Source organism: Anolis carolinensis, chromosome 6, assembly GCF_035594765.1.
Source record: "Anolis carolinensis isolate JA03-04 chromosome 6, rAnoCar3.1.pri, whole genome shotgun sequence".
NCBI classification, from domain to species: domain Eukaryota; kingdom Metazoa; phylum Chordata; class Lepidosauria; order Squamata; family Dactyloidae; genus Anolis; species Anolis carolinensis.
Genome location: NC_085846.1, coordinates 11,903,341 through 11,920,526, shown reverse-complemented (window position 1 = coordinate 11,920,526; position 17,186 = coordinate 11,903,341). Strand labels below are relative to the sequence as shown.

Sequence of the window (17,186 nt, the reverse complement as noted above, 5' to 3'; positions counted from 1 at the left end):
AGCTTGTGTATAAGTCAGCCTCATGTATACATTGAGAAGAGGTTTTGGGGCCACAATTCATGCTTGCTGACAAGACTCCCAAAACTGGACTTTTAAAAAATGGATTTTTGCAAATTTGGGTAATTGCAAAAATTCAATTAGTGCTAATCAAATCTAGTCATTTGGGGCCAGGGATTTGGGATTTTGCTGCTGTTGTTTATCTTACTCAGTACAATGCTTTGGTAATTAGCAGTGTTCTATAAATTAGATACAAATTAATGCATTTCTGAGATTCTCAGAGACCATGAAGAAGAAATTTGATTCAATTAATATTGACAACACATGAATGACAGCTATAAGAGCAATAGCTCTGTAAATCCCATGCAACTCACCGTGCAGCAGTGGTTGATGAAACGGGCTAGGTTTCCACATTTGGTGGCATCGATGATTGTGTCATGGTCCACACGGAAAAGATAACTGCTTCCAATGCCTTGCTGGGCATATCGCTTCTCACGCATATCAGCCACAACCTTGGGGGACACAAATAGTTGGCATATGAGGTACTATTAAGCAACAGAAGAATAGACTTAAGTACAAGCTGCTCTATTTATTAAGGAATTGACCACTTAGGCCAGGAATCAGAAGAAGGCAACCAAAAGATTATTTTCCAGTGTGAAAAATTGAAACTGGGCCATTACATTTTATAACTGTTTATTGATGTTATATTTTTATTGATGCGACATTGTTTTATTGCCGATCTTGTTTTATTGTTTTATTGCTGTTATTGTATTGTTGTCAGGCATGGCCCCATGTAAGCCGCTCCGAGTCCCTCCGGGGAGATGGGGCGGGATATAAAAATAAAGTTATTATTATTATCATTATTATTATTATTGTTATTATTATTATTACCATTGCAGTATATCTCACAAGAATGTCCATCTAGCAACTTTGCCCCTCCTACCAACAAACAGAATTATCTTTGCTAGCTGAAGGAGGAGGTTGGAATTTAAAGGAAGAGACTTGTTCTGCTCAGGAAGTCTCCACAGCACCTCCTAGTGTCCACAGATGGTAGGCATACTAAGCAGGCACATCAACAATTCGGAACACTTCCAGGTTTACTTTTTCTGATACAGACAAAACTGAAACAGTCAAGGCCTTTTGACCAGACATGGGCAAACTTTGGCCCTCCAGGTGTTTTGGACTTTAACTCCCACAATTCCTAACAGTCAGGAGACATTCTCACATTATGAAAACACCTCTGCACAAGACACCAAGGAAGTAAAAGTAGCCTCATCATTACAGATACTCACCTGCCTGATGTTCTGACCCACATACTCAATGACCATTTCGTCAGCAGCAATTGGCTCCATCGCAAAGAGGCCCCATTCATGAATTCGGCTCCGGCCAAACCGTAGCTTCTTCTTCCGGAACTACAAGGGAAGAATGAGACAGAAGATGTAGAGAGAAAGTGTGGTACTTACTGTTCTTAACTTGAAGCGAGTTTGCAGGTGCATCAAAATGATGGATTATTAAATCTATGCTCCCTGCCAGAAAAATATTAATAAACCCCCCAAATGGCTAGCAACATGCTGATGGTTTTGGTTATTCTGAATATAAGGACCGTGGAGCCAAGAAAAAACACTCTTAACAATTCTGTGTCCCCTTTCAGAATACAGAAAGTGATATTAACCCATAGACATTGGGGAAAGGTTGTCATAACTCATACTATGATTGATTTCATCCTCAGGATAAAACGTGGGCAAATTCCAGCCTTCCAGATGTTTTTCCAACCCCTGTGAGACCCACCAGCTTTGTCACAATTATCCATCCTGCCCTAGACACTTACAGTTCCAATGCTTCATGAATCCCCTGCTTCTTATTCTAGAATGCAAGAACTATAGACAGAAGATTCTATCCCAACTGGACACCTAGAGTTTTCTTGGGTAACATAATCTGGGAGAACAGGTGGCTTTCCTCAAAACTCAAACAGATTTTTGGTGAACAGCACACAAAATCTTACTAAAAGCTTGCTCTCTCTCCTATCTCTTAAACCAAAAATAGTATCTTCTTGTATCTAGCTCAGCACAGCTTCCAGGAAGTACCAGCGTTTTCAAATGCCTACTGGTCCATATCTGTGTCCTTTTCCTTCCAAGGAACACAATGAAAGCAAGTCTCATGTCCCCGCTACAGGCCTTCTCACACTTGCTTAACTGGACAGCTTGAGTACCTTCAATTGGTTAAGTTTCAGAAGATCACTATCAAGGATGGCAAAAGATCCGATGGCACTAAGAAGGCGCCTTTGCTCAGACCTCCGTTCAGACAAGATGCGATTGGTGCCCTGAGGAGGAAAAGGGAGGTTGTTAAACATGACTGCATGAAATATTTAAGAGTCCACAAAGGCGTCCCCATTCTCTCAGCCATTGGCTCATCCAGCTTTGAGGTGAGACCATGCATTAACGTGGACATTAGCAGTATGAAGACATCTCACATCACTAAAAGGCAATTCAGTTTTTCAGTGTATCAGGATTTATCCTGCATACACTTTTCACACGCTTTAACATGGAATATGCCAAGTTCTAATCTTTTTTTTCCAAATGTATTATTTCTATACTTTTCAGCTAGTAATAATTCTAGGTTTGTCACCAGTCCAAAAATTGTGCTGAGTCATTTATGATGGTAGGAAGAGGTCAAGGGGAGTCATCTCACAAAGGGAGTCAGACCTGTGTATCAGGAGCATCCAGTTGCTGTACGGTGGCTGGGCACACATCAAGGTACTTGTCCTTTTCCTTCTTGCTGATGTGATAATAGCCCTCGCTACGGGCACAGCCTGTTTGATGCTCCCGCAGATCTGACGACTTCCGCTTTCGTTTTGGGTTTGCAATGTTTGTGAGTGGAGGCAGAGGGAGTTAAGGAGAAGAAAGAGAAATATGCAGCAAGATGGAAGCAAAAAAAATGGGACCCAAACTTGATATTCCTTACCGTCTTATGGCTTGAGGTATAAAACAATGTGCCTTTTTAGAAACTTTGGAATCAAGGTGGGAAGAAGATATGAGCACTGGAACTCATGCCTTTTACTGTAGATGGGGTGGGCAGAAGAAGAGAAAAATTAGTGCTCTTCAATGTCTACGCTTTTCCTCTCTACAGCAACAAATGTAACCAGGTAGCTCTAGAGTAGATCTGCACAATCTGTGACCCTGCAGGTGTTTGGGACCCCAACTTTCAGAAGTCCTAACCAGCTTGTCCAACTGTTAGAAATTTTGGAAGCTGGAGCCTGAAAAGCCTTGAGGGCCACAAATTATACAGGCCTGCCCTAGAATAAGGCAGAATCAACAAAGTAGAATCTATTGTGACCTTCAAAAATGAAACATTTGGTCCTAAGCTCTCATCCTGAAACTTTGGGCTGGAACATAATGGTGAATATATATAAGAGTTCCCAGTTCACCAACAACATCAGAAATCGATCAGTTTTTAGTGGAAAGCACTATTTATTTATTTGCTATATTTATATCCCACTTTGTTTCACCCGGAAGGAGACTCAAAGCAGCTCACAGTATGGCAAACTACACATGTAAGTTTGATTAAACGGTAAATATACATTTTTACTTACAGCAATATCACATTGCCAAACCAGAAAAAGAGAAATGCTTGAGGTTTCTCAATAAAGTGTATCTATGGCTGTAATTTTTGTTTGTTTTTGAAATTAAAAATTAGCAAGGCCTACCAATATGCTTAGCTGGGAATCTTTTTATATGATAGGATGGAAAGACCCATGTTATACCCATACAATAGAGGTAAACCATTTAAATTGTCATTTCTTCTTCCTATGGAATTGTAGGTGTGGCATTCTGTTGGAGGAAAGACTCACACTCTCTAACAGAATTCTCAGCAGGCTTTCTCAATTCCTAGAAATCTGTGGAAGAACTACAATAGTCAAAATGATATAAAACAAGTTTGCAGATAGATAAACACCCCTCCTAATTTGCCCCCTTCTTTTGCTCCACAAAGGATATTGGTGTGGTGGACCCAATGGGTGTCATTCAGCCAATCCGTGCTGTTGTCCTCATGCAGCAGGCGCTCATAAGTCAACCGCAGGTACTTCATGTCCTCCAAGTCTAGCCCTGAGTTCCAGATGTCATACAAGATGGTCATTTGCTCAAACTCACTGCGTGTCTCAAAGACAGGAGGTGGAGGAGGTGGCTTGGCTGGGGCATACTTGTGCGAATGGGAACGCAGGGATCTCCTGCGAATCTCCCCCTCATCGCTGCTGTCAGCACTTTCTTCCTCCTCATCTTCCTCCTCCTCATCCTCCTCCTCCTCTTCACTGTCTGAAGGAAAGAGGTCCTCCGGCCCAAAAGGTAACAGCCCTGGGTCCTTTATTAATGCTTCCTCTTTGAGCCAGTTAGGATGTGCCTTCTTGGTTTGGGACTGCTGCTGTTCTCGGACAGTGGCTTTCGGTTTCTCCGTGGGCAGGGGAGGTGGAAGGGGCAATGCAACCAGGTCACTTAATTCAGGCTCAGTTTTGATCTCAGTGGCATCAGCCACCACCTCCTCAGGAGCCTCCAGAATCTCACCCATCTGCTCATTATACAAATCCACTCGCAACAGATCAATAGACGCCTCATCTGCCTTGCGAGAGGCAGCTGCTGGGGCAGCACGGACAGCCATGGCATAATTATGTTCCATTAGGATACTGCTGGCTTCAAGAGACAAGGTGGGAGGAGGTGGCACCGCTGCCTTGGATTCCTCAGTCTCATCGGAGATCTCAGTCTCCTCAGAGTCGTCTCCTCTGGCACCAGCAGGCCTCTTAAGAGCCAGCATTGCCCGGTGGGGTTGATTGGCTAGCTCTAGCAATGAGGAGGCGCCCATTTGTTCGCGTACCTGAAGGCCTTTTTCTTCAGGGGGCGGGGGGACCCGAAGGTGGTCTGAATACCGGGAACGAGAGCGGTTCCGCGACCGGCCAGGAGACGCCAGCTCTTCTGACCAACATTTCACCATAGAAGCATGGTCTGCTGGCAGGTTGCTGATTGTTCTTTGGCTGGCTTTTGGGGACTCCCGCTTGCGGCCGGCCGCAGGCGCTGGCTTAACGGGGAACGTTACAGGGGGCAGGGAACACGCAACTGTAGCTGGGGCATCAGAAGATAAGGACACTTGGGGTGGTAGCATGGGTTCCACAGGCACTAGCGGGGATTGTGCTTCATCTGTGGGGGTAGAGGGAATAGGAGGGAGTGGTGCGGGGAGAAGAGCTGGATGTGCCAGTTCAGGTGGCTTCTCCAAAGCTCCCTTGGTTTCATCCTCCTCACCAGGAGCAGAAAAGGAGACTGTTTTTCGCCGTTTCTTGGGTGGTGGCAGAAGTGGGATGGGTGAAGAAGGCCGTTCTTCTGGCCTGGGCCGCTCTTCCAGTGCTGTTCCAACATCCTTCTCTTCTGGTAGTGGAATCTGCATGCTATCCTCCTGGGGAGCAGGCTTCTCTTCTGCCACAAGACCTAAGCATAGGGGAGACGTTTAATACAGACAAAACTTTATAGACAGGCCAATTCCATGGGCTGCCAAGTCCCTCATACTCTGCTGAGCAACTGAGGCAATAAGAAACTGAACAACACAAAAACAGCAAAAGCAAACAAATAGCCTTTAGAAACAGTTAAATACTCAATAAGAGGCAATTCAACCATCAGATAAATTATATGTTATTAAAATGGTGAGAAAACAGTAGAGTGCTTAGCACCTAGAAGTCAGTGAAGACTGGAGGAGCCAGTGTAGGAGTTTGATCATGGGACTATGACTTTTGAGAGAAACTTTGAATATCTGGTTGACCATGGAAACCCACTAGACACACTCTCTCAGACCCAGACAAAGGGGAAGGTAAAGCATGCTCTGCATAAATCTGGCAAAGAAAACCCTAGGTTCGTTTTAGGGTTACTATGAGTTTGACATTATCCCGGTACATAGGGGGAGATGTGATCACGGAGATAGGCTGGGCCCACTCTGGAATGCTGACCATTAGTAGCTGAATCCACCCAATGGAATAATTTCGAATCAGATTTTTAATGTTCAATTTTAAATGAGTATATTGTGTTAATAGTAATTATGTTTCTATTTTACTATGTTGTGATGTATATTTTTATGTTGATATTGAGTGATTTACCTATATCGGAAACTGCCCTGAGTCCCTTCGGGGAGATAGAGCAGTATAAAAATAAAGATTATCATCATTATTATTATTACTTGAATGCATGATTTTTAGAGATTTCCAGAAAGTGTTCTTCCAGTCATCACCAAACTAACTTCTAAAGGTTAACTTTGGTTTTTGGGTTTTTTTAACAATAAATTCAGTACACTTGTCCACATTATCCAGGGGTAGGGAGATCAGGGAAAGCTTTGTAGTGTCTTTTTATCTATATCTCAGTATCTTAAAACAGTGTAAAGAAATCATTCCAGGAATTTTTACACATTGTAGGCCTACCATATTAAACCAAACCAACTTTTGAGAATCATTTTAAGGGATCCAATAAATAAGAGGCTGCTTAGAAGGGTGGGAAAATGTCTGTCATATAACATTGAACTCAACATCCAACAGAAAGAATACAGCAAAAACTGACAGTACAACTCCAAAGGAAAACCAAGAACTGTGCATCTCACCTTGAAGTAGAGCTGCTTCTGGCTTCTTTTTGTCCATCTCAGCATTAGTTGCTTGCTGTTCTACTTCCTCTGTACTTCTCGTTGACTCACTTGGGCAGCTGTTCATTGCAGATCCATCCATTTCTTCCATGCTCTCAGCTTCTTCCTCCTCCTCCTCTTCCTCTTCATCAGAGGAAGATGACGAAGATGACAAGGAAGATGAGGAGGAAGAACTGCTCTCCGAATCAGATGTACTGTCGCCGTCCTCATCAGAGTCTTCATAAAGAGAACACTTTGAGGAGCTGTCACTCTCACCATCATCTACACAAAGGGTAAAGAGATATTGTCATATAATCTTAGAGGAGACCACAAGGGCCATCTAGTCTAAGCCCATTCTGCCATGTGGGAATATATATAACTACAGCTGCTTTGAAGGCAAAACTTGAATGGTGGCCATAGACCAGAATTCAGCTTCCAGAGCCAAAAGGTCTCCCGTTTTAAAAAGACAGATATTTTCCAGTCTTCATGGCTGCAAGGACATACCTAAAAGGACATACCTACTGCAATTTCAGAAGATATAGGATGGGGTTTCAATTACTTTTTCCCTTCCTATGACTTACATTTTTTAAATATGCAGAAGTATAAAAATTAAAAAGCACAGAATCATGGAGTCAAAAGGGGTTTTATGTGCCATCCAGTTCAACCTGCTGCTTAATGCAGGATCTCCAGCTAAAGCACCCCCAGAAGACAGCTGTCCACCCTCTCTCTGAAGCCATCCAGAGGAGGATACCTCACCACCCTTCTAGGTAATTGGCTCTACTGATAAAGAATTATGGTTCAGTCTGAAAGTGTTCCATCTATCCCACATATTATGGGGGAACCTTGTAAAAAGCTTTGTTGAAATCCAGATAAATGATATCCAAAGCATTCTCACCATCTACTAAACTCAATTTCCTGACCAACAAAATAGATTAGTTTGGTAAGATTTGTTCTTGACAAACCCATGGTGGTCCTACTGATAATTGCATTGTCATCAGGATACTTGCAGACAGGCTCTCCTAATAGTTTTTCTGATATTGAGACCAGGCTGACTGATGTGTCATTTCCTGGATCTGCTTTTTGAAGAGAAGAACAATGTTTGCTCTTCTTCAGTCCTCTGGGACCACAACTGTTTTCCAAGACTTATCCAAAATCCTGGCAAGCAGTTCATAGAGTACATCAGCCACTTCCTTCAATACTATGAGAAGCAGTTCATCTTTGCCATGCTGGCTCTCATAAATTCTGTTTGGTGACTTGCAGCATTTGAGCTTACTATACTCTATTGTTAGTTGGTAGATACCTTCAGATGCCTTTGCACTTTGTTCCCTGGAAGCTTCATTTTTCTGCCTTCTCTGCTCTTCTTCCTCCTCCTGCAAAGACAGTGAGACTTTTCTAAGGTGAAATATTTCAATAAAGTCATTGCCAGGGCAAACAAAAAAAAAGACTCTTAGAATGACTGGGGAACCAGCCCAAAAATGAATTGGGCTGCAGTAACAAAGGAAAAGCGAAGTGGAGCAAAGTAGATGTAAGACTGGATAAACATGAAAAGGGGCCAGGAATCCACTGTAGCAACAGCTGCTAAGTAGGCCAGCTATGGCCACTACTCTTTTTCACAACCAGGGAGATCCGGCACTGGTAAGTAAGAAACAAGATCACATCAGGCTCAGTGCTTGCTGGCCCATAAGGTGAAGCAACGACACACTGAGAAGCAGAGAGCAATTAAAGGTAACTGTATGAAAATAAGTATGAAAGTCTTGTCAGAACTCATAAAGTCACTTGGGCAGGCAGAACAGGTAACGGCAAATGCCAATATCAAAACTATTCAATATTATGCATTGAGATCATATTCTTAATCCTAACACTCCATTTGTGGAGAAGGAAAGTATAAAAGAGAATTTGGTATCTATACATTTCTTGCCCCAATCTCTTCCATATGGTGCGAACATTGCCGTGACTGCCTACAAAGGAATGCTATTCTCTGACCTTTTCAGAAGAGGAGTCATCTGATGCTTCTTCCCCTTCACTGTCTAAGCAGAAAAGTTTTCGACGTTTTCCTGTCCCTTTGATCCGTTCGTCATCCCTCTTGGAAGGCTTGTGAATCTGTGAGGACTCTTTATCTACACAGTTGTGAGGGGGGATAGGATAGAATTGATTAGGAAAATGAAGAAACAAATACTTTCTGGCTAATCAGAGAAATGTAAGAACTGTCCATAAAACTCATGATATGAAGCAACTAACCATCTTCATCCTCTTCGATGGGAGTAGAAGGGCGTGGCTGCTTCACTTCACTACCCTCTGAGATTTCAGAGGGCTCTTTCCTTTTCACCTGCAACCACAAAACCAGTGCATTACTTAGGATGGGACATAAAAAGGAGAAAGAAATGGTAAAGGAATGTAGTAGCCCCAGTTTTTCTTTCTGCATGAGCTTTTGTGGGTATAAACTCAGGTCCCTTCTACACTGCCATATAAAATCCAGATTATCTGCTTTCAAACTACATTATCTGGCAGTTTAGACTCATATAATCCAGTTCAAAGCAGATATTGTTCAAATCCAGCTCAAAGATGATAACTTGGATTATATGGCAGAGTAGAAGGGGCCTCAGATGCAATAGGTTCATGAAAGGTTGTGCACAAAAAAACCCCAGTTAGACTTAAAAATACTGCTACATTCTTTATCCTCTCCCTTCCTTTTATGCAAGTGACTATCATGGCAACATGCTTGAAAGCTACTACAGGGAGTGCTCAAATTATGATAGGTTCTGTAGATTTGTTCTTAGGTTGAATCTGAATGTAAGTTAGTACATTTTTATTTATTTACCATATTTATATCCCGCCTTTCTCTACCCATGGGGGGACTCAAGGCAGCTTACAAACGGCACTACATAGTGCCTAAAACATAAAATAAGATTAAATTAAAATTGAACATATATAAAAACCTAGTTAAAATACAATCCAATGTTGACACACGTCATCTGAAGGCAAGGTCTAAGGCTCTTCCATAATCAATTGCATGATTTCCAGTAAATCTGTTTCACTGTACTATTTTTAAAATGTAACTCCAGCCAAAAATATATAGTATTTAGCTTTGGATAACATAGGAAAGGGTTAACATCCCAGTGGTGTTTGTTTTGCTGTCTGTGCCCCTGTTCAGATTTCACCTCACATTCTGTCACTGTGAGAATTGGATTTTGAAAAAATTGGCTTGTTGTGGAGACATCTTTTCCTCATGCCAACTCTTCTAAGAGAGAAAGGCAGATTTCTCTGTTAATTCCCTATTGTCTCAACCCTGTTCTTAACTTTTAGTCATTTGTAAGTTAGATATTTGAAACTTGGGTACTGCCTATACTTGGGATGGGACAGGCTGAGAGTCCAAAAGCAATACAGTAACTAAGTCAGTCTTCTGTCTCCTGAGAATTCACCTTTGATATAACCTGCAACCTTGTAAACAAAGCAAGACTTCAGACCCTGGAGCTGGATTCCAGCAACAACCAACCTCACAGAACATGAGACCCTCACCTTGAAGGATGGGAGCCCCAACACTCCTCGAAAGCCGCCACCAAAGCCAAAACCTTCCAGGCCACCAGTACCACCACTCTTGGCCCAGTCAACCAGAGACAGTAAGGCCGGTTCTTTCAGTTTGGTTTTGTCTTTCTCTTCTTCCTTGGCTGGCTGCTTGACAGCACTCTGGAAAGGCTGCATGTAAGGAAACCTTGGTATTAGTGACACCAGGGAGAAGTAGAGAGGGGGAAACCAAAGGTTCAGGTAAGGATGCCAGAAACCAGGCCGGAAAAAAATGAGTTGACCCATTGGAACACTGAAACTGAGCAAAAAAGCTGAATGTGAATTAAGGAACAAGCATTTGTACCTTCATGGAAAAGCAGGGTCTATTTCATAAAGTTTGACAGACACTACTAAAGTCACAAAGCCTGTGTCTTGTCCTCCAACATGTTCCACTTACTCAACCACTTTGATTTGCCTGCGCTTTGTCCACCCTCTCAATTTTGAATTGTTTCTCAGGACCCACACTTCATACTTCAGCCCCATATTATCCAGCACCATCTCATCCCTATTCTGTGGGTACGGCTGTGTCATAGAGGGAAATCCCATGCTTTCAAGCTACAAATTACTAGTAAAACATGGGGAAATGCTTGGGCCCTATTATATCCCCATGGACCTTGCTTGGAGAAAATGTGACCAACTAGTTTTTAAGGAAGTCTGCCCTCAAATCCACCAGAGTCCAGACCCCTCCCAATCCCAGGAATATTGATTTGCCCCACCCTCCATATCCCCAGTCACCTTAACCTTCTCTTCCTTACGCTCCCACCACTTGTCAAAGGTGCTGAAAGCCACATTTTCCACCATTTTGCGGTTGAGGTCACGTTGCATGATGCTCTTCATCTCCTGCATCAATGTCTCAAGCACACTGTCCACTACAGAGGAATGAGGGTCTTTGGGGAGGGGTGGGGGCAGAGGTACTTCCTCTTGGTATCCCCATGGGGTGCCCCGGAAATCAAGGAGTGGCTGTGGAGGTGGCAGAGGCGGCTGATCTGAGGAATGCTGTGGTTGTTGCTGCTGTTCTGACCCTCCTACCACTGACTGCTGTTGCATGAACAGTTGGTCTCTCTGGAAATGGTGGTTGCCCTGGTCCATTAGGTAGCCATGGCCATAGAGGGGCTGGCCACAAAAAGCCGCTGCCTCCCGGTGATAGGAGAAAGGGTCCTCAAACTGGCCTTTACTTTGACGCATTTGTTGCAGGCGGCTCAGCATCTGAGTCTGCATCTGAAAAGACATGGGCATCCCGCCCCACTGGTTGCCAAGGCGATTCATCAGCTCCATCGAGTTGACAAAGTCATAGATGTGGGGGGCACCTCGGCCTCCCCCCACCATGCCTCCCCGCCCTCTGAAATCTGACAAGCGGTGAGCATGCCGTGGCCCAACCTGGTTGTAGTTGGGTAACTGATGGGATTTCCCTGCTAGGTGTGGGAGAGAGACAGACATGAGAGGCTGTATGGGGTAGGTGGGAGGCAGCTCCGGCTGGTGATGGGGAGTAAAAGAGGACATGCCCATTGGCATGTGGCCCAGGGCCGATGGCATCATGGAAAAATGGGGCTCCGGCACGCCAGTCACGGGGGTTGGGGGCTCAACTTCTGCTTCATCATCAGAGATTTCCATGTCTTCACCTGATGAGTGCTGCGATGCCTTATTGAGAAGACAAAGAAGAAGAAAACATATTACTGTAAGTCAGTAGTCCCAGCAACTATTTTCATTCTTGCTAGTCAACTCCTAGTAATTTCCATGTTGAAACACAAAAGAACTTTTTGTAGGATTTTTTAAAATGAAAATTTAGGAAAAAAAAGTTTAGATGTCTAATATTTTCCTCTGAGCTTCCTTCATCACTCACTGTATTATGAGTTTCTCTGATGAGGTCATACCTTCACAATTTGACACAAAATTGTGAGACTACTGAAAGGGGCATAAGCCAAGAGGCTGAAACAGACTATATGTTATGATTCCTATAGTAAGGGAAAACATTCTTTTTAAGAATCTACCCTGGTCCAACATTTTGCATCTTTGTTTTCCTGACTCCAAAGTGCTATGAACTGCTACACTCAACATTCTCGAGGTTTCAAACTTTAAAAACTGCGAAAGTAATCTCTAAAATTGTTTGTCAAGTGCACAAGTTAAAACTAGAGCATTTCAAAAAGTATTTTACTCATATAAGCCAAATGCATACCTATTTGTGCACATGCACATTTAGTACTCAGCCCAATGTACCGATTTTAATGTTTGGCTTTTGCATGTCTGCTCTGTCTATGGATGGTGCTATTTTAACTGTAAAGAAGATCCTACACTCAGAGAATGTGTTCATTTGTTCTTATACGTTCTTATATATCATACCACAAAGTTTATGGGAGATGTGATTTCTTCAGCTGTTTTAATCAAGTGTAGGAGTGTGTGAGAAATTACTCCCACAATTGGAGGGGAGTCAGCAGTTAGGGAGGCTTCAAGAACTGCCAACTGGGATTGAATGTTTGTCTCCTCTGAAAATTATGTCTTTTTCACATGCATGCACACATTCTACCTAGAGGACACATTCCAAGCCCTTTAGTCTTACCCTGTCTTGCCCATTGGCTTTGGGGGACTCTGCTCCTGACACCATGTCCAAGGCTGGCACAACATCTTCAAAGCTAACTGGAAGAGGCGGTGGTGGAGTGCAGGGTCCGTGCGGCTCCGCCCCCTTGGGACCTCCCTTTTCTTCCTCTTCCTCCTCGGTGTCAGAATTGAGGAAAGAGAACTTCGATCTTTGCTCCTTCAGCAGCATCTCAATGCGGGAGTCCAAGCTGCTGTGGTGAGCAAAAGGAACACTCTCATTCGTAGTCTCAGGTACTGGAGAGCCAGATCGAGCCGGAGAGGTCTGCCCAGCAGGAGAATGGGATTGGTCATTGACTCCCAGAGCTGCTGTCGGTACTGGATTGATGTTCTCTTTAGTTTCCTGAGCTAGAAATTCTGTAGGAGGCAGGGAGTTGGCAGCAAACGTTTCAGCTGTGGGGAGTAGCCGGTAGTCCTGATCTGCAGGAAGAGATTCTGCAGGTGTAGGAAAGGGCTCTGGAGTAGCCACGTAAGATGGGTACAGAACGCTGGGTGCTGGGAAAAGCTCCGTGCTCTGCTGAGCAAAACTATGAGAGTTCTGGAACTGAGCAGCATCTGAGACAGTGGCTGCAGATGAAGAAGATGAACAGGGAGTTGTAGTGGAGGTTGGGGCAGCAGTAGCAGTAACTGTGGTAGAGGAAGGCGTAGCATCATCCCTCTGGGTGCGTTCCCGTTGTCGTGAATGGAAACTAGAGTCCTCTCTTTGGTGGGAGCGATGGGAAGAGGAGGACGAAGAGGAAGAGGAAGAGGAGGATGACCGGCCTTCCAAGGTGGATGAGAGGCGCTGGTACCGGCTACTGCTGGTTGAGACAGTGTTGCTGCTGCCGCTGCCACTGCCACCATCAAACTGTTGACTAAAGGGTGGGTAATGATGGTCATTGCTGCGGTAATGAGAGGAGGAGGAAGTGGTTGAAGATGAGGATGACGAAGAGGAGGAGGATGAAGAATAGTGCCGGCGGGAATATGAGTCTGAAAAGCTGTTCTCATGTCGGCGGGATTTGTAGGAGGTTGACTCTGACTGGTAGGTAGAATAGCCTGGTGTTCCTTGCCTTGGAGAAGAAAACAAAGAAGGAACAATCCCATGAGCACCTCTGTTTCACTCTCCTAACCCTTTTTGTCTGGTTATCCCTCACCACTATTAAAAACAAACCTTGAAATTTTAAAAACATCATAGTGCTAGAGCAAATAAGAGGATTTATTAAATTGTCAAAAATTACAAGACTAAACCTAATTTCAGTTTGTCTAGAATAAATTGGCTACAAGAGCTGGTCAGATTCAACATAATAATGGATATTCTTTTTATTCTGCCTTGCTGTTCACACTATAAAATCTACAAAATCACAGAACATTATGGAGTACATGTGCATATTAACATGAAAAGAACATTTTGATGCTTATCCACTGCAATTGTCATCTCTCCTTTTAAAGTGACATCTTAAAAACCTATTTTACATATTAATCACCATCTCTGATTACTCCCCTGCCTTTTCAGGAAGCGGCACTCCTAAATTTTTGATTGGTTAGGGACAAATAAATATAAATCACTTACCTGCTAGAGTAAGCAGAATCTTGGGAATACGGTGTTCCTCCCCGGGGGGTATATGGAGTCCCTTGGGAAGATTGTGGCGTGTACTGGCCATACGAAGAAGGTGTGTCTTGCCGGCCACTGGAATAGGGAGTGTCCTGAGAGCAAGGGGTACCATTACCAGGCGTTGAAGGCATTACGCTGCTAGGGTAGGAGGAATCAGTTGAGTGGCGTCTTCGTGACTCAGACTGAAAAAGGAAAGCAATTGAGGAGACACTCAGTCCTCGTTTGGATATCTTTCTTCTCACCTGCTGCTGAGATATATTACAGCTGGCCTACGCCATAAAATAGCTTACAACACCGTGCCTGGAAAGCAACCACCTCTAAGACAAATGCCATTATGAAATATTTAGTAATGAAAGAAAAAGGACTGTGATTTCTGGCTGTCTAACTGTAAACTGAGATGGGCTATTTAATAATGAGTAAGATTGCAGGATCCTTGCAAGCAGACAATAAGCAAACAGGAAAAGAGAAGGTGTGTTGATGGTGTGACAGGAGAGAAAGAAAGATGTCTCCTTTCTTAGGACCAGAAAGTACATTCTTAATAGAAAAAAAAAATCATTGGTTTGGCCTCTCATGGAAAGTGGCCCAACAAATCAAGCTATTCTACTTGATTCACATACGAGAGCATGATGGACTTACCGAGTCTACTGGAAATTTCTCATTCAAAATTTTGCCCCCAGTGGGAACCGTCTGTGGTGTGTAGGAACCATTCACAATCAATTCATAATACTTCATTCGTTGCTGTCCTGTCAAGAGAAAATGCTGTTTATGGGAAGCGGGCACTACTGTGAACCAGGATAGCAATACTGAGCCAAGAAGATGACTGAGGGCAATTACCTTTGATATCCAGTTGTGCATGGATGATGTTGCCCATGACTGTCGTGTTGTGCAGGTTCTTGACTGTTTCCTTAGCCCCCCTCGTGCTTGTGAAGAGCACCTTGGCAAGACCCAGATGTTTGCGGTTCTTCGGATTGTAGAGGATTTCAATCTCCTCAATGTCTCCATACTTTTTACACATCTCCGCCAGAAAGGGTTCCTTGATGTTATCATTGAGACGAGCAAAGGTGACCTCCTTCAAAGGGATCTGACCCACGTAGAACTCATCCAGCTGCAGCCAAGACAGAATAATTCACTTAATTAATTTGCATGCTGCCCTTTTCCCCAGACTGCTTACAAATCAAGCTAAAAATGTATTGTATAACGTAAAAACAACTATAACCATTATAATAATACCCAAAAAATATAAATTACAACACTGCAAATAAAGCAAAACAAGTGCACTTTTTGACTTCTGACTTGCAGTGCTTTCTTTGATTCCTTCTCTTGAAAACTCCCTTCCATGACATTTATTCAGGTTTTATTACCTTCAAGATACACATTTATCATCTACTGACACTTCATAAGAACAGGATCACTAAGCTGGTGCCATCCAGTTTGTCTTCTGAATTCCTTTCTAATTCAATTCTCCCTTCTATGGGAGGTCCTGTTCATGATGAGAAGGATGCAGAAGGCTTTTCCTTAAAATGTGACTGCTACTCATCAGCCCAAATCCAAACAGATAAAGCATATGCATATACTTCTTACACAATAGTTCTCATGTATCCCATCTTACTCCTTTCCTTCATTGATGTTCCCCCTCTGTAGAAGATCTTTGCAAATGCAAAGAGATCACAGAGATACTATTTACAGTAGCATTCAGTCAGGTCATTTACAGTGTGAGAAGCAATGACAGTCGCACACATCTGGCCATACCTGGCCATCTAATGGGCTTGAGAAAGGAAGCTGTGCCAAACTTGGAGACTAGAAACATTAAAACGGGGGGGGGGGGGGGGGGGAAGAGAGAGAGATATAGTGAGGTTATGCCTGCCTTACCTTAAACTTTGGGACAGGAAGGGAAAGGTCTCTTGTTTTAGACCATATCCTGCGCCTGGGATCCCGCACTTCATTAACAGGCTCATAGCCCGAATCCTTCAAAAGCATAGTTTTTGTTAGTAAACAATGACAATTCAAACAGATTTAACAGAAAACAAAGTTTTATCTGTCAAAAACGTATTTATTCGATCTTCACTCTGGAGATGTGGAATAGAACATTTTCTGATGCTGTATTTACTGAGGAAAATATACTACATTATATATCTACATTTATTCATAACTTTCTGGTCTGTTGTACTGCAATCCATATGCTAAATGGGATAAATATGAACTTCTAGTTACTGCTCTAGACAGACAGATATTGACAAATTCTAGTGCTGAGGGAGGAAACTAACAAATTGATACATTGGTAACTTTGTTTTTCTTTCATAGAATATTCTACTTTACAAATAATCAAAAGTACAAGTAGGAAAAACAAAATGTAACGGTTCCCTCAGTCTCAGGCTGAAATACTCAGAACAGTGTTTCTCAAACAGTGCTCCTCCAGGTGTTTTGAACTTCAGCTCCCAGAAATCCCAGCTATCTTACCAGCTGTTAGGAACTGTGGGAGTTGAAGTCCAAAACATCTGGAAGAGCAGTTTGAGAAGCAATGCTTTAGAGAAATAGAACATTCAACTGGTTGTACTTGAATCAGATTTTTCTCAAATTGCAATAGAACTTATAAGTAGAGCAGAAAGTCATAGTGAAGCTGAAAGTACTAAAGTTATACCTCCAGAAAAGAAAGCTAACTTTTTGATATCTCAAGTATAGCTTTCTCAGTTATGAGTCTTTCAAAAAGGTGGTGATCTTTCAAGAACAGCAATATATTTTTCTAAGTATAACGGAGATACAGCCTATTTTCTTTACATGATTATACTGGGCATTCAAGCCACACCCAACTGGT

General features: G+C 43.0%; 1 protein-coding gene across 2 annotated transcripts in view; it reads right to left on the bottom strand.

Annotated features, from left to right (window-relative positions):
• The window catches only part of setd1a (SET domain containing 1A, histone lysine methyltransferase), a 32,884-nt gene that overhangs the window by 6,356 nt on the left and 9,342 nt on the right, over positions 1 to 17,186 (bottom strand). For both annotated transcript variants that reach the window (XM_008115399.3, XM_062957493.1), the window contains exons 4-19: positions 16,244 to 16,339; positions 15,209 to 15,479; positions 15,011 to 15,117; positions 14,333 to 14,556; positions 12,749 to 13,832; positions 10,930 to 11,832; positions 10,150 to 10,326; positions 8,872 to 8,959; positions 8,617 to 8,750; positions 7,934 to 8,003; positions 6,616 to 6,915; positions 3,990 to 5,462; positions 2,700 to 2,869; positions 2,207 to 2,317; positions 1,290 to 1,409; positions 372 to 509 (exon numbers count right to left, since the gene is read on the bottom strand). In XM_008115399.3, coding sequence (XP_008113606.1) covers positions 372 to 509; positions 1,290 to 1,409; positions 2,207 to 2,317; positions 2,700 to 2,869; positions 3,990 to 5,462; positions 6,616 to 6,915; positions 7,934 to 8,003; positions 8,617 to 8,750; positions 8,872 to 8,959; positions 10,150 to 10,326; positions 10,930 to 11,832; positions 12,749 to 13,832; positions 14,333 to 14,556; positions 15,011 to 15,117; positions 15,209 to 15,479; positions 16,244 to 16,339 — 5,466 coding nt within the window. The remainder of the gene's footprint in view (positions 1 to 371; positions 510 to 1,289; positions 1,410 to 2,206; positions 2,318 to 2,699; positions 2,870 to 3,989; positions 5,463 to 6,615; positions 6,916 to 7,933; positions 8,004 to 8,616; positions 8,751 to 8,871; positions 8,960 to 10,149; positions 10,327 to 10,929; positions 11,833 to 12,748; positions 13,833 to 14,332; positions 14,557 to 15,010; positions 15,118 to 15,208; positions 15,480 to 16,243; positions 16,340 to 17,186) is intronic.